This window comes from Trypanosoma cruzi, genomic scaffold (assembly GCF_000209065.1).
Source record: "Trypanosoma cruzi strain CL Brener 1047053516421 genomic scaffold, whole genome shotgun sequence".
Taxonomy (NCBI): Eukaryota; Euglenozoa; class Kinetoplastea; order Trypanosomatida; family Trypanosomatidae; genus Trypanosoma; species Trypanosoma cruzi.
This window is the reverse complement of record NW_001849403.1, coordinates 70,772-97,885: the sequence shown is the minus strand read 5'-3', so window position 1 is coordinate 97,885 and position 27,114 is coordinate 70,772. Positions and strand designations below refer to the sequence as shown.

The 27,114-nt window shown below is 49.9% G+C and overlaps 13 protein-coding genes and 1 pseudogene across 13 annotated transcripts, besides 18 other annotated features; all 14 read left to right on the top strand.

The window, feature by feature from the left end:
- Window positions 1-27,114: a sequence feature (heterozygous, non-Esmeraldo-like haplotype).
- Window positions 555-589: a sequence feature (A-rich).
- Window positions 616-659: a sequence feature (A-rich).
- Window positions 1,871-3,436, top strand: Tc00.1047053507771.120 (annotated as a pseudogene).
- Window positions 4,038-4,658, top strand: Tc00.1047053507771.114 (hypothetical protein, conserved; the record flags this gene model as incomplete). The annotated part of the gene is made up of 1 exon (XM_807030.1): window positions 4,038-4,658. One exon carries the CDS (start codon window positions 4,038-4,040, stop codon window positions 4,656-4,658), a length of 621 nt encoding a protein of 206 aa, XP_812123.1.
- Tc00.1047053507771.110 (hypothetical protein, conserved) lies at window positions 4,993-6,960 on the top strand (the record flags this gene model as incomplete). The annotated part of the gene is made up of 1 exon (XM_807028.1): window positions 4,993-6,960. The coding sequence occupies one exon, from the start codon at window positions 4,993-4,995 to the stop codon at window positions 6,958-6,960; it is 1,968 nt and encodes a 655-aa protein (XP_812121.1).
- Window positions 7,307-7,621, top strand: Tc00.1047053507771.99 (hypothetical protein, conserved; the record flags this gene model as incomplete). Its single annotated transcript, XM_807029.1, has 1 exon — window positions 7,307-7,621. The coding sequence occupies one exon, from the start codon at window positions 7,307-7,309 to the stop codon at window positions 7,619-7,621; it is 315 nt and encodes a 104-aa protein (XP_812122.1).
- Tc00.1047053507771.90 (hypothetical protein, conserved) lies at window positions 8,016-10,358 on the top strand (the record flags this gene model as incomplete). Its single annotated transcript, XM_807027.1, has 1 exon — window positions 8,016-10,358. One exon carries the CDS (start codon window positions 8,016-8,018, stop codon window positions 10,356-10,358), a length of 2,343 nt encoding a protein of 780 aa, XP_812120.1.
- Tc00.1047053507771.85 (uncharacterized protein) lies at window positions 10,898-11,335 on the top strand (the record flags this gene model as incomplete). The annotated part of the gene is made up of 1 exon (XM_807032.1): window positions 10,898-11,335. One exon carries the CDS (start codon window positions 10,898-10,900, stop codon window positions 11,333-11,335), a length of 438 nt encoding a protein of 145 aa, XP_812125.1.
- Window positions 11,381-11,400: a microsatellite.
- On the top strand, window positions 11,515-12,795 carry Tc00.1047053507771.80 (hypothetical protein, conserved; the record flags this gene model as incomplete). The annotated part of the gene is made up of 1 exon (XM_807026.1): window positions 11,515-12,795. The coding sequence occupies one exon, from the start codon at window positions 11,515-11,517 to the stop codon at window positions 12,793-12,795; it is 1,281 nt and encodes a 426-aa protein (XP_812119.1).
- Window positions 11,625-11,671: a sequence feature (A-rich).
- On the top strand, window positions 13,186-13,545 carry Tc00.1047053507771.70 (hypothetical protein, conserved; the record flags this gene model as incomplete). The annotated part of the gene is made up of 1 exon (XM_807025.1): window positions 13,186-13,545. The coding sequence occupies one exon, from the start codon at window positions 13,186-13,188 to the stop codon at window positions 13,543-13,545; it is 360 nt and encodes a 119-aa protein (XP_812118.1).
- Window positions 13,588-13,640: a sequence feature (A-rich).
- Window positions 13,761-13,781: a sequence feature (AT_rich).
- Window positions 14,123-14,193: a sequence feature (A-rich).
- Window positions 14,361-16,700, top strand: Tc00.1047053507771.60 (hypothetical protein, conserved; the record flags this gene model as incomplete). The annotated part of the gene is made up of 1 exon (XM_807024.1): window positions 14,361-16,700. One exon carries the CDS (start codon window positions 14,361-14,363, stop codon window positions 16,698-16,700), a length of 2,340 nt encoding a protein of 779 aa, XP_812117.1.
- Window positions 17,833-17,950: a sequence feature (A-rich).
- Tc00.1047053507771.50 (glycerolphosphate mutase, putative) lies at window positions 18,193-19,059 on the top strand (the record flags this gene model as incomplete). The annotated part of the gene is made up of 1 exon (XM_807023.1): window positions 18,193-19,059. One exon carries the CDS (start codon window positions 18,193-18,195, stop codon window positions 19,057-19,059), a length of 867 nt encoding a protein of 288 aa, XP_812116.1.
- On the top strand, window positions 20,042-21,040 carry Tc00.1047053507771.40 (phosphoglycerate mutase, putative; the record flags this gene model as incomplete). The annotated part of the gene is made up of 1 exon (XM_807022.1): window positions 20,042-21,040. One exon carries the CDS (start codon window positions 20,042-20,044, stop codon window positions 21,038-21,040), a length of 999 nt encoding a protein of 332 aa, XP_812115.1.
- Window positions 21,173-21,246: a sequence feature (A-rich).
- Window positions 21,593-22,156, top strand: Tc00.1047053507771.30 (hypothetical protein, conserved; the record flags this gene model as incomplete). The annotated part of the gene is made up of 1 exon (XM_807021.1): window positions 21,593-22,156. The coding sequence occupies one exon, from the start codon at window positions 21,593-21,595 to the stop codon at window positions 22,154-22,156; it is 564 nt and encodes a 187-aa protein (XP_812114.1).
- Window positions 22,443-22,490: a microsatellite.
- Window positions 22,626-22,676: a sequence feature (AT_rich).
- Tc00.1047053507771.20 (hypothetical protein, conserved) lies at window positions 22,685-24,490 on the top strand (the record flags this gene model as incomplete). Its single annotated transcript, XM_807020.1, has 1 exon — window positions 22,685-24,490. One exon carries the CDS (start codon window positions 22,685-22,687, stop codon window positions 24,488-24,490), a length of 1,806 nt encoding a protein of 601 aa, XP_812113.1.
- Window positions 24,494-24,575: a sequence feature (T-rich).
- Window positions 24,706-24,751: a sequence feature (GA-rich).
- Window positions 24,940-24,990: a microsatellite.
- Window positions 25,086-25,133: a sequence feature (A-rich).
- Window positions 25,194-25,231: a microsatellite.
- Window positions 25,412-25,431: a microsatellite.
- Tc00.1047053507771.9 (kinesin, putative) lies at window positions 26,536-27,114 on the top strand (the record flags this gene model as incomplete). Its single annotated transcript, XM_807031.1, has 1 exon — window positions 26,536-27,114. A coding segment is annotated over one exon (579 nt), but the record flags the coding sequence as incomplete, so codon positions are not given.

The window sequence follows — 27,114 nt, the reverse complement described above, 5'->3', positions numbered from 1 at the left end:
CTCTTTATCGCGACCGTCAGCGTGTGGGCGTGCGACGAGGGTCTGTGGGCGGAGCACACATTTCTTCCCTCTTGTTTTGTTTTTTTTGCGGTCAGGGCGGGCAGACACCCGCAGCGCCACACACACAGCCACACCCTGCCGCTTTTAAAAAGTAATTTTGCTTGCTCTCTTTGACTTTCTCACTGTGTGTGTTTTTTTTTTTTTGCGCTGTCGCACTCTTCGGTGTCGGCCTCGTGAGCATTTCTCTCCCCTCTGATGATTTCTTTTTCTGCGCTCACTCTCCCGATGGAGAGACGCGACTCCCGTCATGTCTGCGTGCTTCTCTCAGTCCCCCCACACACGAGTGACTGTGCTCTGCGGCCCACAATCACGCGCCGATGAGAGGGCTGAGGGGAGCAGCAACACGCAGATGACCCGTGAAATGTAAACGATGTGCGGACACATGGAGGGTCAGACGGTTGAAAGACATTTAAATATCTTTTAATTTTATTTTTGGACAAAATATGCAGACAGTTTCTGGAGCAACATGGTGGTTGGGTGCTTTTTGTGTGTGGTTCTTTTTTTTCCTTTTTTTTCTTTTTTCATTTTTATGTGTAACCGTAATAGAGGACGACATTTCTTCTTTTTCTTTTTTTTTTTCATTTTTTTTTTCTTCTTTTCAAAGTGTGAGGTGTGGAAGGTGAAGATGAATTTTTTTAAGATTTTAATAGTTTTTTTATGAATTGCCGCTGCTTTGTCTGCAGCGCAATATCATGAGCTTGAGCAGTCTTTTTCTCTTTATTTCTGCCATGCACCTCTGCTGTACATTTTTGTTTGTGCGTCTCTTCACATGCTCTGCTCCTGTTTTTACTTCTTTGCCTCGTTTGTCTGCAGGCACACACAACCACATGTACGCACAAGATGCACATTGCAGTGGATTTTAATGCTTTTTTGTAGCGTGTGCTGGCGGTTGCGGGTGGCTGCTGCTTCCTCCGTGGGCATGAAGGGAAGGAGGAGAGAGGGAGTGCACGGCGAGTCAATTTTGCTGTTGGCGTGATGCACCGCCTATGACCGCCTTGAGTTGGGCATCAAATTCCATTGTGGGTGGAATGACTGGAAATGTTGTCGCCGCGTCATGGCTGGATGAGGATCCGCTTCCGCGTGTGGCTCTTTGGGTGATTGCTAGCTCCGTGTGCGTTGTGTGTTGGCTACGGGCTGTGGCCGTATTCCGTTGGCCGTGGGATTGAACTGGAGGCGGTGTGTCTCTTTTTTTTCTTGTCCATTGGTGGGTGACTGCCGGCGGTGTGCGCGTTTGTTGTGTGGAGGGCCGAATCCTCTCACCCGCGGACTGACGGCACTGCGATGGTGTGTGTGTGTGTGAGGGCTGGTGTGGAGTTGCCAGCAGGTTGATGCCCTTGGCGGTGCTTTTCCCGCCTGTCGTTTGTTCCTTCCGTGTGTGTTGTGCTGCTTCTTGCTTTTCCCCTCTCACCCTTTCCTGCTGTGTTCCTACGTGGAGTGGCCGCATGCTCACAGGCCATGTTGATTGTGAGTGCCTCTTGACGGCATCCATCTCCCTCTTTCTCTCCGCCTGTCTGTCTGACTTTCCCTGTTTGCAGGACCGTGGCCTGCGGTCCCCCATTGGGAGGCTGCTCACTTGTTTTTCTTAAATTTTGTGTACTGTTGAGAGGTGCTGGGGAGTAATGGCTGCGGGGATGGTGATATTGTGGTTCGCTGTGAGTGGTGGCGGTGTGTACCGTTGTTGTGCTGCCTTTCTGCCGCTGTTGCCTGTTGCTTCCCTCCACGAATGAAGTTACTACTAAACGCTAATCGCCACTGTGAAACTCGAAGGCTTTGAAAGGACCAAAAACAGCACACACACACACATATTTGTATGCTTTCAGGTGTTGCTGCTGTGAAGGCACCCCGCACACACAACCATCGCCGCATGACCGGATCCAGCGGAAGGAGGAGGGAAGGAAGAGAGAGTGAGCCGCAGAGGCTCAACATGTCCCGGCATCATTTCTGTTCTGCGGTGCCGCTCCTCCTCGTTGTGGTGTGGATGTGCTGCAACACTTGTGGTCCCGCAGCCGCTGAGGAAAGCAATTCAGGGGATGTGCGGCTGCCGCAACGGGTCGGTGTCTTTTTGCCGCAGAAGACGTCGGTGCTGCCGAAAGAGGGGGCGGAGCCGGGTGATGTGAGGGATGTATTTGTCTCACCCTCTATTGTCAGTGCTGGAGGAGTGATTGCCGCTCTTGCTGAGGGTCGGAAGTGGCATAGTGCTCCGCAGCATCCAGCCGCCAAAACCCTTGCGATTGATATTGTTGCGGGGTACCTCAACGCTACGGAGCCGTGGCCGTCCATGGTCGCCTATATTACCTCCAGTAAGTGGAAGGCACACACCGTCTTTGAAAGAGAAACCCCAAAGGATGGGTTGGGCATGGCGATTCCACCCACGTCACTTTCCAAGGGCAATGAGCTGCTCCTTCTTGTGGGAAGCTCTTACTTTGTTTTTTATCCTACCACGCAGCATTGGGTTGAGGGTGGAGGGGACATCCATTTGGTTAAGGGTGAAGTCGCGCTGTCCACGGAAGACGAGCCGAGTGAACGGGTCCGATGGGGCAGACCTCCATCGCTGTTGGGGCTGATCACCGAACTTACCAAACAACTTGGCCTGCACCACGTTTCCGGTGCTGGTGGCTCAGGGATTGTGCTTGAGAGGGGCTGGCTTGTGTTTCCCCTGACGGCGTTAAAAGGCGAAGAAAAAACCGTCTTTACTATTTATTCAGTGAACGGCGGCAGCAGCTGGGACGTCGGCACAGCCACGACTCTTGGGTACTGCATGGACCCTCTTATTGCCGAATGGGAGGAAAAACTTCTCATGATCATTGAATGTGCGGATGGCCGCAAAGTGTTTCAGGCGGGTGAAATGTGGGATGCATGGACGAAGGCTCCCAGGGTACTGCCACGCCCGTGGACCAGCGAACCAAACCCTCGGGGGCTAAATTTTGCGTTGGGAGATCTCCTCACTCTGAAATTTGGCATAAGGAGTGTCATGCTGTACACTCAGAAGGGGTTTCCCCAAGGGGAAGGCAAGGTGAATGTGCTCTACCTTTGGGTCACGGAAAATAGCCGCGCGCGTCCTGTTGGCCCAATTTCTATGGATGATGATAGGGAGAGGACGGTTGCCAACAGACTGCTGCACTAAAATAATATGCTGTACCTTCTGCAATGAGAGAAGAGCTGAAAGTACCGATGGCATTTTTCTTTCCCCACTGAAGGAGGAGCTCGACACAATTATGTCCATCGCGAATAGTTGGGTACTGATGGACATTTTCTTTTCCGGGTTGTCTATACCCACGGATGGGCTGGTTGCTTCTTTGTCCGATTCAGCCACTTCTGACACGTGGATCGAAATGTACCACTGCGTGAATGCAACGGACCGTTCACTTCTGTAACTGATGGACGAGCCCGTCAGTCAATTTGTGGGTGTGGGAGGGTTTGTTTTGCAGATACGGCTCCTTTGGTTGGGCACAGTTTGTTCGCCGTTTGCCCGAGGAACAGTTCCTTCAGGCAAGACGGATGAAATTTATTTTAACGTTGGAGGAGGAGAAACGACGTCGGGCACGGGATGCTTATTGCCTTGTGGCACGCGATCAATTTGCTCCCATTTGATGCGTTGAGTGCTTTACGGAAGGGGGACCACATGCGTATCATTATTGAGCTTTGGATCACCGTTTGGTTGCGTTTGAACACATGACGCTTCAAATGTTGTATTATCCGCTGGGGGGTAGCTGTGGTTTCATCCGCTTTCGGCACTGACGGCTCTTTGTATGTTTGGGAAGGGCCTTACTTTTATTGTTGTGTGTTTGTTACTTGAAGGAGGTCTTGCGATGGAGGTGGATGATGGCTGGCGGCGGGACGGCCAGAAACCGGCATGATTGGAGGCATCGCAAGCGGCGTGCCGTGTTTCGTGGCTTCTGGCTTTTTTTTTCACTTTTTTGTTTTCTCTTCTTTTACCTTGATGTTTTTGCTCTTAGCGCGTATGCAGGGACGCGTAGATGGATATGTTTACAATTCTTTCGGCGTCAGGAGATCCGGTTGTGATTCCGCGGGACCCCGCAATCATCTGTCAATCTGCGTGGCTGCAAGCAGCACTCGACATTGGGGAAGAAGAGGGAGTTGTGCCTATAGCTAGCACACAGACACTACAGTGCCTGGTGTCCTATATGAAACACCATGCAGCACACTCCGAAGATGACGAACAGGATATCGAGCTTCCAGTTTCATGCACGTGTACGAGCAGTCCTGCCGGGTTGGGATATGATGTACACGTAATACTTCCGCCTAGTGACATTGCCTTTTTGGATGATTGCGTTGGCAGGAAAAATTCATGGCCTTTGGAGGCGCAAGAGTTGTTTTTAGAGCTATTAGTAGCTGCTGACTTTGTGGGACACAGTCGCCTAATGAGGGTATGTGCAGCGTACTTTGCCTGCCGACTCATGTCCGCTACGGAGTCCGACATTTTGAGGTGGTTTGCGATGCAGGCGCCACACGACGGGAGGGAGAATGGCGTGGGATTACCCGATGAAAAGAAGGATGGCCTCCTCCTGTTGCTTTCTGACGAAGACCGACTTTATTTTTTGAGGGAGATGAGAAAAGTCCTGAATATCGAGGAGTGAATCAGTCAATTTTTGCTTGTGTGCGTGACCGGCGGCGTTCCTCTTAAAAGAGGGTTAAATGTCATGACGATGATGCGCCATTTTATTTCCCTCCACTTTTTTTAAAGCATTTTTTCCCTTTCTCTTACACCATATATATATTTGCTTCACAGTCCATTGTGTTTTTATGCACTTCTTTTTTTTTTTGGCTTTTTTTCTGACACAACGTGGCCCATCAGGTCTGGGAGACGTAACGAACAACAAAAACACACACGCCGAGAGAGACAAAACAGGCGGTAGTCACCCTGTGTGGTTCTGTGAGGATTTCTTCGGGGAGTCCTTCCCTCAAGTTTGAATGCCGCAGAATCCCCAACCGAAGCCTTCTGGCACAAAGACGACATTGGCGCTCCGCAGTTCGCCGGCGCCCCCCGTGGACAGCGGAAAGGCTGAGATTGCGGTTGTGGGTTCCCGTGTTGTTCGTCTTCTTCGCGATGCGCGGGCGTCGGTGCGGACACACCAGCGCCCTGACACCCCGTTGGCCAACGCGGCCCCACCGCGGCCGAAGCGTGGCAGTCGCTTGAGCGCAATTGTTGTATCCGCGTCATCGACCCCCTCGCAGTTGGTAACGAGTGCCCAAAACTTTGACCGCGCGATGTTTGAGTCTTCATTAGATGCGGCAAAAGGCATTCCCCAGCTGCAGTTAGAAAAGCTGGCCGAGCTGAAGCTATGGCTGGCCAACCCACATCATCATCTGTGGGATACGGCAGTGGCGAGATTGCTGAATATGGTGACGTCGACAAACACGGAGGCGCAGGTCGTGATGACTGCGGCGTCCATGCTTTTGCGCCAGAACGAGGTGCATCAATTTTCGGGTCTTCCTTTCGTTATTCGACGTATACATGGATTATGTGAGGGAGGCTCAGTTGGAAAAATGTTAGAGGAGATTCTGATGCGTGAGTCCCTCATGCAGCCATTACTCCAGTTAATGAACACCAGGGAGCTAGCGGACACCCATACGAATGTGCTGTGGGATGTTTTAGAAATACTCCGAAGCTGTAGCGCTAACAGTGGTGTGATCTTAACACAGTTGGTGACACTGGGAGTGATTACTGGCGCAAATGCGCTGGTGAAATACATTTTTTCCTCGACGTGTGATTCGCCTTCTAAAGCAACTTCTCCTTCTTCCTCTAGTAACGTACTCTGCACGCTTCTTCCTTCGCTATGCTTGCTGTACCGCAATCTAAGCACACAGTATTCCCACCTTTTGCGCAAATTGGGCTCCCTCGATCTTCTTGTAGACATTTTGGATCGATTTCGTGAGGATGGGGTTGTGGTGCAAGCGGCGGCTCGAGCAATGGCAAAAACGGTATTTGAGGATTGCTCGCTGGAACATTATCAAAAAGGGAATCGTGCTTGTCGTGCTTTGGTTGCCGCACTGGAGGCAAATTTATTATTGGGTGGCTTGACTGTTAGTCGGCTCTGCGGCACCTTAGCACGGCTTGTGGAGGGGAGTCGGGAGCTTCGGGATTGGCTTATGCGTCATCATCATTGGGTGCTTGTACGTTTGGTACAGGCGTACATTACCCCACAGCAGGTGGCCACCGCGGTGCATGCAGAATCACCGCACGATTTAGAAGAGGCCCAACAAGAGGATTTGTTACAAAACATCACATGGCTTGTGGGGGTGGCAGCCATCAGCGCCGAGTGCTCAACGTCGTTTGTAATTGAGATTACTCCCCTTCTTGTGGAATTTCTGAAGGACCTTGATGTGAAAAAATGGCATCTGACTTTTATTTACACCCTTATGTGTTTGAGTAACCTCTCCTTCTTTTTTGATGCGGTGGAGAGGATGGAGGGCGGTAATGTGGCCCTTGTGGAAATTTACATGACAGCCGGCCTAATCCTTGCTGGGATCCTCTTTGATGGTGATACAGAAGCAACAGTAGAGGCAACGCGGATACTAGGGAACATGAGTCTCACCAATGCAGGACGGGATTGGATGGAGTCGCACCGCTGCGATGAGGTGTGCATCGTTTTTCTGGGACACGAGGATCCTCGCATTGTGTACAACTGCTTTGGTATTCTGCTCAATTTGACAGCAGCCGATACTTGTCGTGTGGCCTCCGACCCGGATCTTATGCAGATGTTATTGCGGCATACGGGGAGGTATACACGTGAGGAGTCTATCGAGGCTGAAAGGATCAGAGAGAATAGCCGTGGCATTACTGCTTCCAGCGGCGACGAGGATCAAGGTCTCAGCTACACGGATCAGATTGCCGACGTTGTGGAGAAGCTTCTCCTAAACCTAAGCGGTCTTATCTAGATGAAGGAAGTAGCTACCAAGTGCGCATGAATAAATGTGAGTTAAAACACAAACTCCGGTCAAAGGAAAAAGGAGCGTTTTGGTGCTATCAGTTTTTCTGTCCATCTCTGAATAAGCAGCGGTGCCGCAGCGGCGGAAAGGGTGGTGGTGGCTGAAACATCAACCCCAACAAATAATGATAGCGATCATCATAACAACGATTTTTGTGCTTTGGTCATTGACTTTCCTCCTAAAAATCCTACCTTTTCTGCCTTCTTTTACACCCACACCCATTCACCCAAACAAACAAATGAAAAAACGCAGGGAAGAAAAGAAGGACCACAAATAAAGGGAGAGGACGGCAGCAATGGGCGGGCAAACCGGCGTGGATGGCGCCTGTGATGTTCCGCAGTTTGGGTGGTACCGGCCCTGTTACTTGCCGTCACGTGATCCACCCAAGAGCACCTTTCCGCCCCTCTCGAAGGTCGTTGTGAGTGAGAGGCTGGATGGCAACGTGAGCGATGAGGAAGCGTTAAAGCGGCGAGCCGAGTTGGGGTTTGCATGGGAGCGGATGAGACCAATCACAGAGGTGTGGCATGGCCCTACGATTGATGACAAGGTGCCGCCCGCAAAGGACTATGAGCGGCTGCTGTTAGATGCGTCATCGGGGAGTCTGCGGTAGTCGTCAAAGGAGGTTTTTTTTGTGTGTGTGTTTCATCCCCACCCTTTATTCCTGGTAGCCACTGTGTTCGGTGTGGCCGTATTTTGCGGGAAGTGTTCTTTTATGTGTGTTTTACCCTGTCTTTGTCAATTATTTTTTTTTTTACGTTTTTCCTTTTGTTCTTGCGAATTATTATGTTTGGCTTGTTGGCAATAACACACAAAAAAAAAAACGCAGAGAGGAGGTGCGGGGAGGCAGCGAAGGTCAGGGGGGGACGGCGCAGCGACGCGTGGGGCTTGAGAAGTGAACCGTTTGACAAAAACAACAACAAAAATAAGGGAGGTAAAAAAATAGAGCATAAGAGGAGGACACACAGACAAAGGAAAACGCACGCAGCGGGAAAAAAAGAGAGGTAATGGGAAATAAATACGAGGAGGAGTACGGAAAGGTCCAGCTTCCTCCACGACGGAGCGAGGACGGGGGCCTTCGAGAGGGCATGTTGATCATCCGCGCTGATGAGGATTACGTTGGCGCGGCCGGCGATCGTGAAAACGGTTTTACCCCACACCCCGCGCGAGCATTCGCGGAGATTTATTTGCAGCCTGTCGTCCGTTCAGTTCTCACGGCAGAGCAATTTATGCGCTGGTCAAAGCGCGAACTTCGGCTGGAGGAAGCCAACTTGTGGAGCCTTGTACTGGAGCTGTTGCTGGATGCTGAGCAGGGCAGTAAATACAACCCGGACGCTATTGGCATTGCTGACGTCCAGCCTCATCGTCGCTGGTATGTGTCTCACCTTTCACACATACAGGAATTGCTGCAACGTCATACACTCTTGCGCCGCATGAACATTGTTGTGCGCTGGCTGGAACAAACTTATAGAGAGGGGAATACATTGCTTAAACTGTCAGCTTCACGTTCTCATGAGGAGGCTGTTTTATTGCGACAGATTATTCTGTCTCACCTACGTGGTGGCGAGCTTTACAGGGCTATTGATTTGGCTGTCACGGCAGGCGACTGCACATACAGTTGTTTACTGAATGCGGCACAGATGCAAACGGTGTATGAATCATGGTTTCATTTGACGCCACTGGTCCCATTATTTGGAGAATATGGTAACGGAGAGGTGGACCAGGTTTGGGCAGGCAATACTCACCGACTGGATAATCTCTCTCAACTCTATGAGGATTCTGTAGCATTGTCAAACTCTGATGAAGGGCGAAGTGCTATTGGTGGGTTAGATGCCATTGTTGCAGCAGTACTGTGCGGTAATCTAGAGGTCATGGAGCCTGCATTTCTGGCGGCGGGAAACTGGAAGGACGCCCTATGGTGCCATCTGCGCGCTGCCTTGGTGTTGTGCTTTACAAAAACGCTTATGAACGCTCATCACACCGTTCAGCCATTGTATGCTGGCTTTATAGAGAAGTTTACCGGATCACATGACTCTTGGCAGGAAGAAACAGCTCGTGGTGTGGTCCAGCGACTTTCTGAGCGACTTCAGAAAAATTATCTCCCCTTTGCTTCTCTAGAGGAACAATTGCAGATGCGTGTCATTCTTCAGTTTCTTTCTCCAGGTGGCGTGGATTGGATGTGTATCACGGATGACCTTTATACTAAGCGTATTGATGGAGCTCGAATAATCTCACATTTGTTGCTATGCCTGGATACGGCGTACAACGAGACACTTCATTCCTACTCCGTCCAGGTATATTCCAACACTCTTGCCATTGCTCTTGCACAATATGGACAGCAGCTTGCTCAGATGCCACTTTACTCCACACAGGATGCGATGCAAGCAGTCATTGCTATGAATTTGCATTTGCGTGATACGAGGCAACGGGCAGCTGTATATGCCGCCTTTCTGGTAGCATGTCGCCGTAGAGAGTTGGAATCTTCGAGTCGGCAGGATGTGGAGGTCAATGAAGCGAAACTTGTGCAGCAATTCTGCAAGGCGGATCCCGTCAGTGCACTGCACGACGAAGTGATGCGCTTGTTGAACCAAAAGACGGAGCCCACTTCGCTTTTGACACATAACACAGTGGCAGAGGCCGTGATGTGGCGGGCGATGCACGCGGACTCCCATGAAGACTTTGTTGTTGCACTTCGAGAGGCTCTTGAGGCGTGTGTCTCATTTTGGTTGGCCGAGCCACATGCCGAACTGGACGCCATTTCTGATGTTTCTGGCATCCTGCGGCGCAACATCCTCCCTTACTTACAGGAGAAAAATGAGACTTTGGGTGATATGGAGTTGATTGAGGCACACTTCTGGATAAAGTTTGCGGAGGTTCGGTCGACGGCAGACGAACACGCACGGAGTACCGCACAACTTGACGTTGCACTTGGTGGAGGCGATCGGACGCTTGTCTTTCAGTTGGCTCAGGATGAGTCTGCACTGTTGCGAGAGCTTCATGCGTTAACGCAAGAAGCGCTTTCACACGGAGGCGCGTTGGTGCGTCGATCTCGCTCCTGCGTCACCGCCGTCACGTGGATTGTGCAGGTATTTGCAGAGGAAGTGGCGCTTTCTGTGCGTCTTGCCTCCCCGGGGGCCAGCGTAATGATGGAGCAACTGAGGAAGGTCTTTGCACTCGTCGAGCAGCTGGATGGACTGGGCTACATTGACCCGAACCTTATTCCGCGGCAGAGCGCGAGGGAGTTGTTTGATGCGGTGCGAGCGGCACGTGTAGCCTGCGGTCAGAAGTCGCACGACTTGCTGGTGAGCGAGGCGAAAAAAACGGCAGCGGCTCGGCAGTTGCCCCTTTAGTGATTAAAACGGCTTGTTAGGGGTGGAATAATAGGACGTGTCAGTGGTGGCGCATCTTTTGTTTTTAAGGGGTGTCTTCTCCTCGTTAGTGAGTGGGACGCACACACACACATATGCCCCCTGTACGCACAAGAACTTGTTGGAAGAGAGGGAGAGAGAACAGGAGGACACGACACGAGGATGACACTTGCGTTTTGATTTCTTCCTGTTCCCAGAAGAAATTCATTTAAACCACGACCAAAAAACTACCACCACCAATAAAAATTGGTGGAAGAAAGCAAAAGAAAAAATGAATATTTTCTTTTCCTGGAGCTTTGCCCTCTATTTGTTGGATGGATGCCGCCTAATATTTTTTGCTTATTCCTCCGACATTTTCCCCTTTGCACTTTTCGCCTTTTTTTCCCGTTTTCTCCGCTTTTTTTTTTTTTGGTTGGATGCGTAGTAGGGGGTGTGGCGGGGAACTGCGGCTTCCTGCAAGCGCAGGGTTGCCAGTCAGTCGCTCCCGTTTTTATCTTCGTCGCAGCGAGTGGAAGCGGTGAATGATGGAAGTTGCGCCGGGGGGCAGAAGGGAACCGCCCACTTACAGATTTTTTTATGCCGATTCCCCCGAGCCCGCGGATGCACGAGGGCCTTTTAGGGAATCTCAGAGACAGCTGACATCGGCTGCGCTTCGCGAGGCAGTAGAAGTGCAGCTGGAGACCCTTGAGGCAATTGACAGGACCGAGCAAATCATGAACACGGCGGAAGATATTGGTAGGGAGGCCAGACAGCAGCTTGCGCAGGACAAGGAGATTATTGAGGTTATTGACACTGCGTTAGAGACAAACGAGCCAATTTTGCACCGAGTGAGACGTGATCTGCGCTGGTTTCGAGTGCAGCTACAGAAGGACAGATTGTTCATATGCTTATTCGGCATCGTAGCTTTATTGTCCGTGGCCGCCGTGATTGTTGTCGTCGCATTCAAGCGGCGGCGCTAGCAGTACGGTTGTTGGCACTGGCTTATTGATACATTAACCCCCCCAATATATATATATATATATATTATTCTATTGGCGTTTTTACTGCTGGCGGTTGTTTTTCCTTCTGATGTCGTTTTCCCATGACTGCTTCGAATGCTTATTTGTGTGTTTCTTCTCACCTTTAAAAAGAAATATATATGCGTATTTGTTGTTTTCTCCCGTGTGTTGGTTGTTCCCTTTTTTTCCCCCATCTCTCTACCTGCAAGTTTTTATTTCTGCTGCAGTTCTTTTTGTCTTATTGGCCGAATTTTTTTTTTGTTTTCCTTTTTTTTATTTATTTTCTTTTGTTATTTTGCTTGCTGACTGCGAAGCCCTTTTTTCTTGCCGTGCGTGCGCCACGTCAACAAAAGTCGATGTCCGAGGAGGAATTTGCGGAGGTGTTTGGTTTCCTGCTGAACAATCGCGAGGATGTGCGGAAGATGGCGGTGAAGGGCATTGCACAGCAGAGCAAAGACAACTCCGCCCTTTTTGCCTTTCTCGCCTCACCGACGCATGGGCCACGTTCATTTGATGCACTTCTACAGTTTTTTCACGCCGGTGGCTTTCAGCTTCTGGGCGACATTTTGACGATTCTTATCAACTGCTCCGTGGACAGCCGCTGTGCGGAGATGCTTGTCTCTCGCCGAGTTGTGCGCAAGGCAATGCGGTTGCTTGAAGGCATTGAGGCCTCTGACCATGCCAATTCGCTAAAGAGGAGCCTGGAGGAGATGACGCTTATGCTTCTCAGCAACTTAACGGCAAGCCACATCATCGCAGTTGACGATCTGCTACAGATCGAAGACGAAGACCTCCGCGGGTTTTACCTTGGGAAACTGCATGTGTATTACAGCCGCTTTTTCAGCAACGGGGTGAAAGAAGAGGGAGAGGATGATGTCGACGACGGAGGTAGCGAAGGGAAAGAATTGGGAACAACGAGAGCGGAAAAACTGCCTGCACGGGATCTACAGAAGTGGATTTTGCAGATTTTGCTCAACCTGACTCGCTCCAGTGAGGGCCAGATGCTCCTCACGGAGGATGAGGATTGGGACAGGACGCTTACGGAATGTCTTGGCTCATCTAATATGCGGCATCGTCTTTTGGCGGCGCAGTGTTACCGCAACTGCAGCCTTCAGAGTGAACACCACGCGGCGATCTTGAGGGGAAACTCTCTACGGGTCTGTGTAGAGCGACTGTGCGACGGTGGGGAACAGGTGCCGGGTGTGGAGTTGATATTGGCGGAGATCGTGGCAGAGATGATGCGGTCGGAGGCGGGGATGCAGTACCTTGAGGAGGTGAATGCGAAGAAGCATCTGCAGGCAGCAGTGGCGGGGAAGAAGGTAGACGATGGGACTGCGGAGTTCATTGAGCGACATGTGTTGCCGTTCCTCGACGATGTTGTCGATGCGTACGTGGTGCATGGAGGCGACACCGTCGATTAAGCAGAGAAAATGAATCCGTGAATAACTGGGAGCATGTTGAATTGATGCGTGTGCCACTGCACAAGCGGAGGCCCACACCACCGAGCGGGGAGACGGCAGGTGTGAATCATTCAATGAGCGGGAGTCAAAGGAATTGAAAGTAAAGACAAGAAGAAAAAACAAACAAGAAAGGAACTTTACTTAATTATATATACACATGCGTATTATTATTGCTTTTGGTTCCTTTTTTTTTTGTGCATGCATGCTGTGAGTGGCTAGGCTGCGCAGATAGCAAAAAAGAAGACAACAAAAAAATTAGCATTTTTGGGACACTGAGACACACAAGTACACGCGTACGCAGACGTATTCAAGTGAACAAGAGGAATAAAAAACAAGAGGGACCAAAAGAAGATGTTTCGCCGCATCATTGCCTCTGCGGGTGTGTATCCGAGAGCGATGGGTGCTCGCACGTACTTCTACGCGTCCCCGGGCGAATCTGGAATCAGCGCTGAGACGATGAAAGGTCTGCTGAAGGCGACTCTTTGCTTCATTATGCTTGAGGCGTTTGTTATCAACCGTGCTGTGTTTCAAGGCCTTAGCACGAAGAACCAATACGTTGAGGATTTCACGGACCTCTGGGAGGATGACGGGACTGTCATGGAGGGCGAGGAGGCGGTTGCGAACCTCCGCATCCAACGCGAACGTATTATGCCATTTATGAACGACATTAAGGAGAAGCTGGACGCCGCCGGTGTTGAGACGGATGCATAGTAGCAGTGAACATTACAATAGCATCGTTCATGGCTCGCATAGTTTTTTTTCACTCCCTCTTTTTTTTTTTTTTTTTACTTTTTATTGGTATTTTTGTAAGGATTCTAGTGTTGCATATATATGTATGCATGGTGAGTAGGGGAGGGAATCAGAGAAATAGGGAGGGATGAGAGAGATGAATGGAGAGTACGCGCAAAAACAAAAACCAAAAAACCTTAAAAAAAAAAAATAATAATGATGGGAGGTCAATTAAGTATGAATGCTTCTTTCATTATATATTATGTTTATATGGGTGTATTGCGTGGGGCATGGGGCGGGTGAGGGTATTTCCAGACGGGAGAAAAAAAAGGAGGATGTTTTTTTCCTTTTTTTTTCTTCTGTGTGTGTGTGTGGGTGATTGTTTTTTACATCTTGTTATTGTTTTGCCGCAGGACCCCCCCCAACACTTTCGATCTCATTTTGCATGTGCCACTATTTGTGTCTGCTCGCAACCCTTAGAGACAGGAGGAAGAATCCGCGGACGCGGCTCATCACGACGATAGGAAGAGTGTTTTGGGCATCATCATCATCATCGCAGTTCTTTTTTTCTTTTCCTTCTTTTGTTTTTGTTCCCTCCGCCTTCTCCTCATTTATTTTTTTTTTTTTTTTGAGGGAAGGTGGGGTCCGCTTTGCTTACCAACAACACCGTTGCCAGCATCTCTTGTTGTTGTTGTTGCCTGTTCTTTTTCTCTCTCCTTTTTTTTTTTGTGACGCCAAAGCCGGTAGGTGCGGCGTAGGGGATAAAAAAAGCATTGGCACGGGGGGCGGTGGGCGACATGAGTTGCATCTTTTCGGAGCTTCGACGCTCGGAGCGGCTGCTCCCTGTGGAGGACAACGCGTCTTTCCAGCGCATCTCCTCATGGCGACCGCTATTTGTTGATCCGCAGGAGCACCCGGCCTTGTACGAACATGTGGCGTTCTTCCGGAGTGATGCGGAGCAGAACTCCAAATGGATGCACACCGTGCGATCTGCCCGCGTATCTACACGACAGGTTCCTTTCATCACATTAACGGGGCCTGATTCCTCTGCCAAGGCACCAGTGACAGCAGGAAAAGTGCCAACTATCGTTCATGAAAACCATGACTCAGAGGACAAGCTGCCAACGCATGTTTTTCAACAGCACGTGGCTGCATTGGCACCATACGAATGCTTTATGTGCCCCACACTTCTTTTCAGCCCGTTTCGACCCTTGTTTACGAAGCGGATGGTGCCCATTGCGTTGAAGCTATCTCTTCCTGTGCAAGAGGTCCTTCTTTTTCTCTCTATGATGTTTGTTTATTTGGACGTGGTCATTGCAGTGAGTGTACCGAAGCCATTATGCTTTCAGGAACTGGCTGATTTACTAGAGCAGCGGCGTGTGCAACTCGTTGAATCATCTGTAAATAGCGCTTGTGATCCACACCGAAGGGCTTTTACGACAGTGTTGAACGCAGTGATAGAGTTGTGGAAGGAACAACGCGAGGCGACTGTGTCGGCACTTTTTCCCTTGGGGACTCTTACTACCTCTGTGTGTCTGCGTGACATTGATGACAAGGCTTACCGCGCATTCGTGCCTTCTGCTTCGCGTGACACAAAGCGGGAGGACCATCCGTTCCAACTTCCACCGTTGGCTGCTGACGCACTTGTTTCCCACTTTGTTCCCACTTGGGAGCGCATTTTGGAGGCAATGTCTCGCGATGTGTCGGTTCTGGCCACGCTACATGACTATCTTGTGCGCCAGGGAGCTGGCATGACGCGTATGCGTCAACCCGGAACGGGCAATTCTTTTGCATCAATCCATGCCCTTCCACACAATAAAGAGGAACTGGCGGATTTTGTTTGCCGCCTTGGTTCCTCACTGTGGACCTCCTCGAATATGGCGAAGAGCATTGTGCTTTCTAAACCCCAGCTGCAATCCGTCAGCAAAATCTTCCAAAAAGAGTTTTTTGCGACGTTACTGCGTCTGCGTCACCGAGGCGTGCAGGAGTTACGTGTGCGGCGTGTGACCCTTGGGGATCTTGCACTGACGGTTATTCAGGACGACGGGCGGGAGGCAGAGGTGGGGCGTCCTGCGGGATTTCTCGTGGGGCGCACGGCGATGGGTGACAACAAACCAGATAGCGACAGCGACTCCAAGGGTGGGGATGGCAATAAGAAGAGTAACCTGCCATTGTGGCTTGTAGCGGAGGGCGGTGTGGATGTTGTGCAGACGTTTTTGGAACATCTTATCCGGGACACGCGTGCCACGACGTTCCTTCCGGCAACGCTGCCGTGCCGCAATGGTGATGGGCGTGGCTCGACCGTTGCAGGCGTTTCTAAAGAGGACGAGAAGGGAACACCAACGGTGGAGGAGCAACAATTTGTTTTGCTGACGCGTATGGAAGAGGGAGTTCTGCATCGCATTTTTCAAAGTCATCCGAATGCTCTTCAGCTTACGGGGTGCGGCATTCGGCAAATGCTGGTGCGCATGGAGGATGGTCAGCCCTTTTTGCAACGAGTTTGCGGTGCCGTTGTGGCGTGGGACATCTGGGAATGTTATGATTCAGAACAGGCGTCGAAGTTGCGGCGGCCCCGCCGGATCATCACCGCCGATGCCCCGTTTCCTTTACCAGAGGGGATCGCGCCGTCCCGCCTGAATTTGAAGGCAGTGCGGGGAATGGTGCAGCACTACTGGAAAGCCCTTATTCTTGAGCAAGGGCGGGCGGCGGGCTCGAAGCGTTCGGAGATGACGAGCACAACACTCTTTCCTATTGACAGGGCTGTTGCATTCTACGTTTTGCGGCATCATCCGCAGTATTACGTACGCGTGCGAGGCTGCGGTATTGTCGATGTCTGTGTACAGCGGCAAATGCGTTCTGCTAGCAGCGGGAGACCTTTTCATTTTTTGGACTCTGAAGCAACGGGAGAAGAGAGCCAGGCCGTGACGGATGACACATGTGAATATGTTCCTGCGCTTGCCGTTACACATCCTTGTGGCACGTCTACTGTTATTTCCTACGAGGACTGCTACAGTCCGGTCACGAATCGACTGAACCGACCACAATTGCTTGAAAACGATGCTGGTGGCACGAATGATCCGGCGTGCCTTCCAACACCTCCGTTGAGAAAACGAAGCTTTTCAATGATGAGGGAATGATGTGCCCCACAAATTACTTTTTCCGGTGGCTGCGAGGGCTATTTATGGAATGTTGGTCTTGAATGGGGGAGGTGACACGCAGGCGCGCTCAATCTGCATGCAGTAATGGGAAGACTTAACCGAGGAGGAATAAACGCCTGAAAAACGTCTGATCAAACGCAGGTGGGGAACGGAAAGAGAATACAAAAAAATACGGCTTGACTGGCAGTATAAAAAAATTATCAATTCGATTGTTTTTATTTCCTTTTCAGCAAAAGAAGGAAGGGTTGTACTATTTGTTATTGAAATCTTGAGGCTTTGCCTCTCGCTGATCGACGACAACGACCATGGAGTAAAGTGAAGAAAACGAAGGGAAGAAAAAAAAAAAGGGCTAAGTGGGGGAGGAGTATATTTTTGTTGGTTTTATTTGTGTCATTGCGGCGGCTCCTTACTAATGTCACGGTACGCAATGGCGTCACCGGGAGAAGCAGAAAGAAGGGAATGATGAAAAAAAAATTTTCTTTTTTTGGGAGGAGGAGAAGACCAATGCAGCCGGTTTCAGCGACTTTCTATGCGGCTGCACCATTGAATGGAAAGAAGAAGGAAGGGAATAACTTTTCTGTGTAATGAGGTTTCCGCGGCTGCACGTGGCCATGAAAAATTCTCTAGAATGACGGAGTGAAGTTAACTTCTCGGGGTTCGGTCAACTGCGGTATTTTTCTCATGGAAATGTGAACTCATTGTTGTAGAGATCATGACTGGGGGGGTGGGGGGGGGGGAGGCTTTCATGATTTATCACCATGGCCACCACTGCGGCGAATGCTCTTCCCGTGTTCTCCTTTAGCCTGCCGCCCGTTTATATGGCTTGCGAGTCAAAATTGGTTGGTGGTGGTGGTCCCTGGATAAGTTGTGGATGGAAGCTTCTAAAATGGCACACGGCCCAGAGGCAGAGTTTGTTGCGTGCAGACCCCACAATTGGGGGTTTTGACACATCTTTGCTGTCGCGTATTGGGACCAGGCATTTGAGTTTCCGCTCCGCCTCCTGTTGCTATTCTCCTGGTGGGTGCGGAGCGTAGTCTTTGTGTGGGCGACGTTCATATTGTTGGCTGCTTCTTTGTTTGATGGTGTCCATGCCTTCCACCAACATCTCCTGTTTTTTTGTTTTTTGTTGTTGTTTGGTTGCACATTTTTTTTTTTTTTTCACCCCATCTGCATTTGTGTTGCTGTTTTTGCTTCCTTATGTGTTTTCCCTTTTTTCCTTTTTTTTTCTTGTGATTTGGTCGCGTCCCCGTCACCTCTCAGTGATGGGGGCTTGCGTGTCTCGGAAACACACCACCTCACGGATCATATCAGCAAAAGTAACGGCTAACACAACAACAACAGCAGCAACAGCAGCGGGAGGAACAAATTTGTAGAGGAACCCACCGGGTGGGTTAGGGTGGATTGTTTGTGCATAAAATAGAAAAGAAAGGGAAAAAAGAAGGCGGAGAGGCGGAGGCGTCACTGCGTTTGGATGCGTAGGCAGACGCGACTCTTTTCTCGCTTAGCAGTTGAGATACCCAACAGTCACTGGCTTCCCCGTCGACTTCTCCTCGTTAGGCATGGTGAGTCTGAGGCGAATGTAGACCGCAGCCAGTACAGCAGAATACCTGACTGGAAGATCCCGCTGACCGAACGGGGTCGCGCGCAGGCGTTAGACTGCGGTCGTCGACTTCGTAATATCATCAAGAATGAGAAACTTTATATTTATTACTCACCGTACGTGCGTACACAGCAGACTCTGGCGGAGGTGCGGAAGAGTTTAGAGGAGTCACAGGTGCAGGGTGAGCGCGAGGACGAGAGGCTGCGCGAGCAGGAGATTGGCAACTTTCAGCCCTTGGACAAAATGGACCGAACGTGGAACGAGCGCAGCAATTTTGGCCGTTCGTACTACCGATTCCCTGACGGTGAGAGTAGCGTCGATGTCGGGGATCGCGTATCGACCTTCTTTGATTCTCTCTTCCGCGAGCGTCTGGAACTCTACTCGCTTTCCGCGGGAGACCCTGAGGACGAGGATGGACCACTCAACGTGCCGGGGGAGGATGACCAAAATGTTCTGATCATTTCGCACGGGCTTCTTATTCGTCTCTTCATTGCCCGTTGGTTCCGCGTGCCGTTGGAGGCATTTGAAACAATGCGTAATCCTCCAAATTGTTCCATTGTGGTGCTGGAGCGCCAAGAATCGGCTCGTATGGTTATGACGGACATCAGCAAAAAGCTCTTTGGAAGCGATCCGCTGCTGGAAATGATGAAATTTGATGGGAAGGACAGCACCAAGCGGTACCGCCATATGTTTTTTTCGGATCACTCGGGCTCATTCACTCCCGCGGAGGGTGTGTGATGCAAATGTGTGGGGCATGGGAGAAGACGCTCTTATATGTATATATATACTTATTTTATCATTATCATTCGTGGGATCTTTAATTTCTTTAGAAACTTCTGGAGAGAGTGAGCCCCTGGATGAGACTCCGTGGATGATGGCGCGTCTTGTTTGACTACCCTGTTTCCTCGCGTCTAACTTAATTTGTTTTCCGGGGAGAGCGCATTGAAAGCCAATGGGCGCCGTTTTTTCCCCCTTTTAATCTTGTCATCCCATCCACTCCTTTACTGCGACTGCCCTTTGCGCCGGGGGAATTTTAGCAGTTGCGGAATCCCCTTAAAGAGACATTTATAGTATGAGTTCCCAACGAGCCCTATTGTCGCAGGTTGGGCCACGAGCGAATTTGTTTGCAGGTGTTGGATAGACGTCATCCGAGTTGGAGTACGGGGCCCGCGGAACCAAACTTTGATCTCCCATCGTTGTATCTTTCCTCTTGTGGGAAGAAGATAGAAAGGGTCTCAGCTGGGTACATATCTCCTTTTCCCTTTTTTTTTTGTCGTCCTCTTTTTCTGGTGCATGCAGTTAATATATATTGCCGTGGAATGGGAAAATTATTTACCTTCCGCTTTTTTTTTTTTGCACTTTCGCCCTGTGCCTGTCACTCATTCTCCCTTTGTCTCTGTGCTTGTTTGTTTTTCCCTTCACTTCTTTTTTTTTGGGGGGGGGATTCTGCATCTCGCATGCCTTACGGCTGTTGCCACGTGTTTATTTTCTTTTCCCTATTTATATGTGTGTTCTTTTTTTCTCCTCGTGTATTTTTCTTTTTGTTTCCATGAGGGTTTGCGTCCCGACTGTTGTTGGCTTCAGGGTGTGTGTGTGGGTGGGTGGAGGGACAAACTTCGGTGGGTCTTTGCAGGGGGCCTGCGGTTCTGGGTGTTTTTATTTATATTAGGGGTGTGTGTCCGGGGTGACTGTTAGTGCAAACCACGAGGACAAAGCAATAATGATCCGAAGAACGTTAAGACGATTTGTGAAGAAGAGCAATCTTTCAAACCTAGGCACTCCGCTTGCGTCGAAGGACTCGGAACATTTAGCGGGAGTGTCATCAACACCGTCGACGTCAGTTCCTGAGGGGGCGGAGAAACCGGCGGTGTTGACACACACAGAGGGCGAAGGAAAGATGTCCATCACGATACGCAGTGACGGTTTTCGTCGGTCGTCGAAGGTCCCAACAGCCATCGCGGAACCGGTCAAGCGCATCATTTTTGTGCGTAGCGGCAAGAGCCTTGCCGATTTAGATATTAATACATATGTCACAACGCCCGATTGGCGTATTTCCATTGTACCAGAGGGAGAGGAGGAGAGCTATCAGGCCGGGAGGCATGTGGCAGAGATGGTAGGAGATGAGCCTGTTTATTTTTATTTTTCACCCTATTTGCGTAGTAGGCAGAGTTTTAGACACGTTTTGCGTGGGTACGACGACTACAGAAGTGAACAGAAGATGGATGGTGATTCTATCATTGGTGTGCGTGAGGACGTGCGGTTGCGGGATGTTGACATTGGTCGTTACAGATCAAAGGAAGAGCTGCTGCACCATCTGCGTGAACGGGAAGTGTACGGTAGGTTTTACTACCGTTTTCCATACGGTGAGAGTGGTGCCGACGTGTGCGATCGCGTTACGAGTTTTCTTGACGCCTTTCAGCGCGAGCGACTGGATTTCCCGATGGACACAAATGTGGTTATTGTGACACATGGGCAAACGATCCGCATGTTTGTCAAGCGTTGGTTCCATCTGACAGTTGAGACATATCATTTAATGGAATCCCCACCAACCGGGTCTGTTAGCACACTGACACGCCTGCACCACCGCAGTTGCTTCCGTCTTGACGGCAGGTGTGTTGAATGGATGAATCTCCCGCTTTCACTCAATGAGTACAACGGGTACAAGTACCGCAACAAGCAGCTTCTGGGTTCGATGAGTACTGGAGCACCATTTATGTGAAAGGGGATGTGAGACAAATCGCTTTTTCCTTGTTTTTTTTTTTTTTTTTTGTGTGTGTGTGCGTGTGTTTTATTGATTTCTCTCCTGCCATTTTTTAATATATTGTTATGTGTGTGTATCTCTACGGATTCCTTTTTTTTTTTTTTGCTTCCTCTCTTTCTTTTTTTTCTTGTTGTTTCCCTCGTGCAATTTTTTTTTTTTTTTTTGTATGTGTGTGGCCGAGCAGCTCCGCTTGTTGGATGTATCGGGCCGCCCGGCCCGCTCGCATCTTCCTCCTTGCCACCAGCAAAAACAAAAGTGGGGACAAGAAAGGTGGGGAAGGGGCGGAGGGAAGTGCTTCTACACGTTAGTGACAGCCATGCGCATGGACATGAGTGTACTCACTTATTTCTTGTCGCTTTTGTTTTTTTTGAGCCGTTTTTTTTTCCGCAACAAATTAAGTTTTTTCCTTATGTGTCCTCAACCACCGTGCCACCTCCCTTTTTTTTTTTTTTTCTCTTCCTCCCCGTATTTAGCGCCAAATTTGTACGGGAGTTAGGAGTTTTGTGAGTCATGGTTCTCTGTGTCGTGTGCGAGAGGGAGAATGCCCGCTACCGCTGCCGAAACTGTCGCGCCGCCTACTGCTGCTCGGCTTGCCACAAGACCCACCGCGACCCTGAAAGGCCCAACCACTGTGAGAGCCTCCAGCCGCCATCGAATGAAACTGGGGGAAAGAACGAAGTGGAGGAATCCACCGATAGAACGGACGCGAAGGAATTTCAGACTCTTGGCAGCAACAATGGGAACACGGCTTTGGGGGGCCACGACGCGCGCTTGAAGCGAGGACGTGAGGGTGAGACGAATTTTATTGAGGGCGAGAGGGACGAGGATGGCGAGCTTGTTGTTCTTGGCGAGGCGCACCTGTCGGAGTTGGCGCATGATAAAAACATCCGCAAAAAACTGCTCAGCAGCGAGCTGCAGCAGCTTCTGCGGGTTATTGACGCAAGCCGATCTCGGATTGACGCGCTAGAGGCAGCCATGGCGAATACACCGGAGTTTAAGGAATTCTGCGACGAAGTTTTGGGCGTTGTGAGCGCCGCAGAGAGAGGCCTGAGACCGGGTATGAAGTTGAGCTGAAGAGGCGGCGCATCCGATGCATGAACGCTTTTTTTTCTTTCTTTTTTAGGTGAATGCGAAAAGGAATATACATAATTTTATTTTAATGATCTTACGGAACAATTTCTGCGGTGCATTTGGACGTAAACAAACAGGAGAAGAAGGAGGGGGTAGCGATGAAAACACGGAAGTAAGTCTACACACGTTAAAAGAAAATGCATCCCCCTGTGTCTGCCGCTGCGTGTATACGTCATCCCTTTTTTTTTTCTTTTTTTCTTTTATGGAGGAGTACATCAGGAGACTACGCATATATATATATATATATATATATATATATATATATATATATATATATTGCGAGACAGACCTTTTTACAGAAGGCGTCCAGGTCTATAAAAGAGGGTAGGAACGGGCAAAAGTTGTGTTACCGAAGCGCCTATAAATTATTTATCACTTTTGTGTTTAGCTGGCGAGAAGTGGCAGGCGCAGCAATAAAAATACAAATATATATATATTTACTTTCTTTTTTTTTTTTTTTTTTGCGCAGGGATGCTGTTTCGGGACTGCGGAGGAGGCGCACATTCCTCCGCGGACTCGGATGAGTACTCCTCCAGCGGGGGCAGCTTGGCGAGCTCCGAGTCTTACGCCACACGCGCATTTGAGAACCGAATGAAAGTGATTTTGGGGTCGGTCCCCACGCAGGAATTTGAGGCCCAGGATGGCTGTGACCTACTGAGTTGCATGAGGCCAATGAAGGACGGCAACTCGCACGAGGGAGGCGAAAGGACTTGCGCCTTCGCTGAGGGGACGGGTGACGATCACGTATTGTGCCTGACTTCCGAAGAGGAGGAATATTTTGGGGCACTGATGCAGGGCATCGACAAAATGGCGAAACTTGACACGGAGTTCTACGAGTACCCATCGCCGGAGTACTTTAAGGCGCATCCCCCAAAGCAAGGCCTAACGGAGGAAGAGAGCGCGGAGAGCGGCAGCACCTCGACTCATCACGGTACAAAGATTTTTATTGGAGGCCTGCGGTTTGAGGTGGTGCAGGTGGGTAGGCATATGATTAGCTGGATTTTCGAGGTTGCATGTGGGGTGCGACTGTCACTTAGTTCCATTCTTGTGCATCGTAGGTCAAAGGGAGGAAGGAGCGGCTCGCCCACCGGCTGCGCCTCGGTGTTCGTGCCTACTGAACAGGAGGTGGAGCGATTGCTGGCGATGAACCAGCGCATTTTTTGTGGGGAGAAGGGGGTCCACGTGGCCGCCTCTGCAGAGCGCATGTCAGAACTTATTCTTTCGAAGGCCGTTGTCGATTTCACAGACGGGCGTGCACGAGGGCCGACGCATCCAGTCATCATTGAGCGGGCGTACGGCACTTCGGGCCAGCATGGAGCACGTAGCAGCACAAACGCTACACCGCGTAGCGAAAAGTTGCCATCTTGCCCCCCACCGCCGTATGATGTCGTGCCGTTGGGCCCGTCATCAGTAAAATCGGCCCTACAGCCGTGTAGTAACGCTTCGTCCATGCGGAGCAATTTTTCCGCTCCTGCGGTTACAAACACCGTAACGGTGGGTGGCGAACAACCAGGCAAAACACGACTTCTCGCGCCTGCGAACGAGCCTATTTACCACTTATATCCAGGAGCTGCGGAGGTCAACAAGTTGATGCTTCACACGTCTGCCGAGCTGCAGCGGGCCGCTGCTCTTTTTGTCGGAGGGTTTTCTGCAGAGACCGAGCGAGAGTTTGTGGCGTGGCTCTTCTCATTGATGTGTGTTCCCGTTCATCCCACCAACGTCTTGCCTTACGTCGATTCCCAGTCCGGAGCGAGCGCGGGCTGTGTTCTCGTGCGGGTGGAGGAGCAGGACGTGGCGAAGGCGATGTCGTGGAACAAACGCGTGGTGTGCGATGCAAGGGGAGCGTACTTTATGGCATCCCAGCGCGCGGTCGTCGCGTTGTTGGCGGCCCGAGACAAGGCGTCCGGCCCTGCGCGACCGCTTGCAATCCGGCGCAAAGATGGCGGTCGCGGTGTGCCCAACACGATGGTCCCCGGCCCGATGGCACCGCCGCCGCCGCTGCCACCGCCGTTTCCGGGTGCATGGGACCCCACGCAGTCCGCAGTGACGTCATGGCGGCGCACGGGCTCGTCCCCGAGACCACCGCCGCCACCGTACATGCAGAGCGTCATCATTGGCAATCAGACGTATCAACTTCCCCCGGGGGCGAGTATTCAGCTGCAGGTTGTGCCGGTCATTACGGGGCCCAATATTTCGGCGGGAAGTGTGCCGTTGCAATCGACGGCCTTGTCGATGTATCAGCCTATGCCTCCCCCACCGCCTCCACCGCTGCGTTAATTGAAAAACAGAAACAAAAAAAAAAATGAAAATAAAAACAAAACAAAACGAAAGAGAAGAAAAAAACAACAACAGGAGTAAAAACGATGCGAAGACTGCTGTGGTTGAAGGAGGAAAGTAACTGTGTTAAAAACGACAACAAAAAAGAATGTAGCAAATCCGCAAAGATAATATTTGTTTTTTTGCGAGTGAACAAATTTGGTAGACCAGCTGACTTTTTTTTTTTTTCCTTTATATCTTTATATCTCTCTCTCTTTCTTTATATATATATATATATGCTTGTGTATATAAGAGGAACAGGGAGAAGAGGAGACATGCATGCATATATCCACGTGCGAGTGAGGCGACGGAAGTTGGGATGGGGACAAATGGCGATGCGCTTTTAAATTTTTGCACATACACAAGTGACTGGTGGGGGTTACGCCGTGGTCAGCAGAACGTGCGAGTGGCACACACAAACACACTCACAAATGCACACATATACATATTGACACAGATACTGGACCTGAAGGAGATAATTTTACTAAATGTAATAATAAATAGCATGAAATAAGTGATAGAGTTGTTGTGCATTGTAATAAAACGAAGTGAGAGCTTTTATCTTTTTTTTTTTTTTTTTCCTTTATCTTTTAGATTTTCCTTTGAGGGCACAGTGAAATATAAGAGAGTGGGGGGGAGAGAGACAGAGAAAATAAATGACATCTTTTTTTTTCTTTTTTCTTTCTTTTTTTTTTTTTTTTTGGTTTATACGCACATATATGCTAGCAATGCATGCATACACATACGTATGGATCTTTTGCTTACTATATATAATATGCGTCTGTGTGTGTATGTGTCTGTCAGTATTTATGAATGCCTGATTTCTTTTTGCAATTTCTGTTGCTGTTTGTGCGATGCCTTAATCTTGGCGCTCTTTTCCTTTTATTATTATTATTATTATTTCTTTTTATTTTTCGGAATCATCTTTGTCCATTAGCGGGGGCAGCAGCAAAGGACTGGGAAGGAGGGCGAGGAAAAGGAAGACGAAAAGAAATAATGCAGGTTTAAGGAAGAACTGTCCTCTTGCATGTGCAGGTGCCGCATTGCCCTTTTTTCTTCTTTTTTTTGTTCTCTGTATTGTGGAGGAATTACCAACACAGGTCAGATGCGTACGTGTAGGAGAGGCAGAGAAAGAGGGTAAGGGAGGCACAAATGCATACGTGCATGTGTGTGCGTGTATACACCATCAACCTCATCGTAGGAAGATGACGAGGATTTAATTGCGTGGAGAGGGGTGGATGAAAATAACGGTGTGTGAAGTAAAAGGAAGCCGTAGAGAAATAAGGGAAGGGGAAGGAGGGAAAAGAACGGGGTTTACGCTGCATTGACAGGCAGTGCCACCTCCGCCGCAACAAAGAATGAAGGAGTCAAAGCGACGAAGAACACGAAAGGTTACCAAAAACGAAATTCATGGATCACACAGACAGACGCTTGGCGGGAATGGGGGCTAGACGACGTGCTTTGGTTCCCTCCGTCTCTCACTTTTTTTTTTTTTGTGTCTTCACTCCCTTGGACGAATGTGTTGCACCTCGTCCTGTTGCTCTAATATCGTAGGCCATTTTCCGTCTCTCTAAATCTTACGTTCAGCTCTAATTTGTACCTTTTTTCCCTCTCTCTCTGTGTATTTGGCTGCTCGTTCTTTGTGTTTTTTTTGTGTGTGGCTCTATGTGAGAAAGGCATATGGTGGCGTTTTTGCTTATTGTTATCGATGACGGCAGATGGGGACCACACGCTTTGCATCTTCACGTCTATTTCGTCTTTGTTTCTGTTGGCGGTGTGTGTTTGTGTGTCTGTGTGTGTTGGGTGAGTGGGGGGGGGCACATGTCTTTCTCTCTTTGTTATTATTATTTTTTTTAGTGCTTGTTTGAGGCAGGTGGGGGCGGTGTTGCCGGAGAAGGTAAGAGCACAACTGAACCCACGCACAGAGGCACCAGCAACAGGAAGACGAAAAGGGGGAGCGACGGAAGGGAGAGGGGCGACAACCACAAAGTAAGGAAGGGGAGAAAATGAGCATAGAAGTTCACGTGCGTCTCCGGCCCCACGTGCCCAACGGTGTTTGGTCCTCTGCGGAGACGGTGCTATACAGCACGCACAACCCCAACACACGGTATGTGTACAACAAGGTGCATCACATCGGCACCTCGAACCAATCCATATTTCAGGGCATGGAGGCTCTCGTGCATGCCGGGTTTGACGGGAAAAATGTCACCGTGATGGCATATGGGCAGACCGGCAGCGGTAAGACTTACAGCATGAACGGTTGTGAGGCGGATCCAGGCATCGTTCCCCGCACAGCGAAGTTGTTGTTGGACCTCCGCACGAAATTTCCCGGCACACAGATCGTGATTTACTTCACGGAGATTTACAATGAGTCCGTGAAGGACCTCCTTGAGCCACAGCGAGGCGAACTTGGACTCCATGACGCCCCCGATGGCGGTGTTTACTTTGACAAGAAGTCCGTGCCCATTGAGACAATAGATGACTTTGTGAGACTGCAGAACCTTGCGGAGCGCAATCGTAAGTATGGCGTGACGAACCTCAACGACCACAGCAGCCGTTCACACATTATTCTTACATTTGAGATT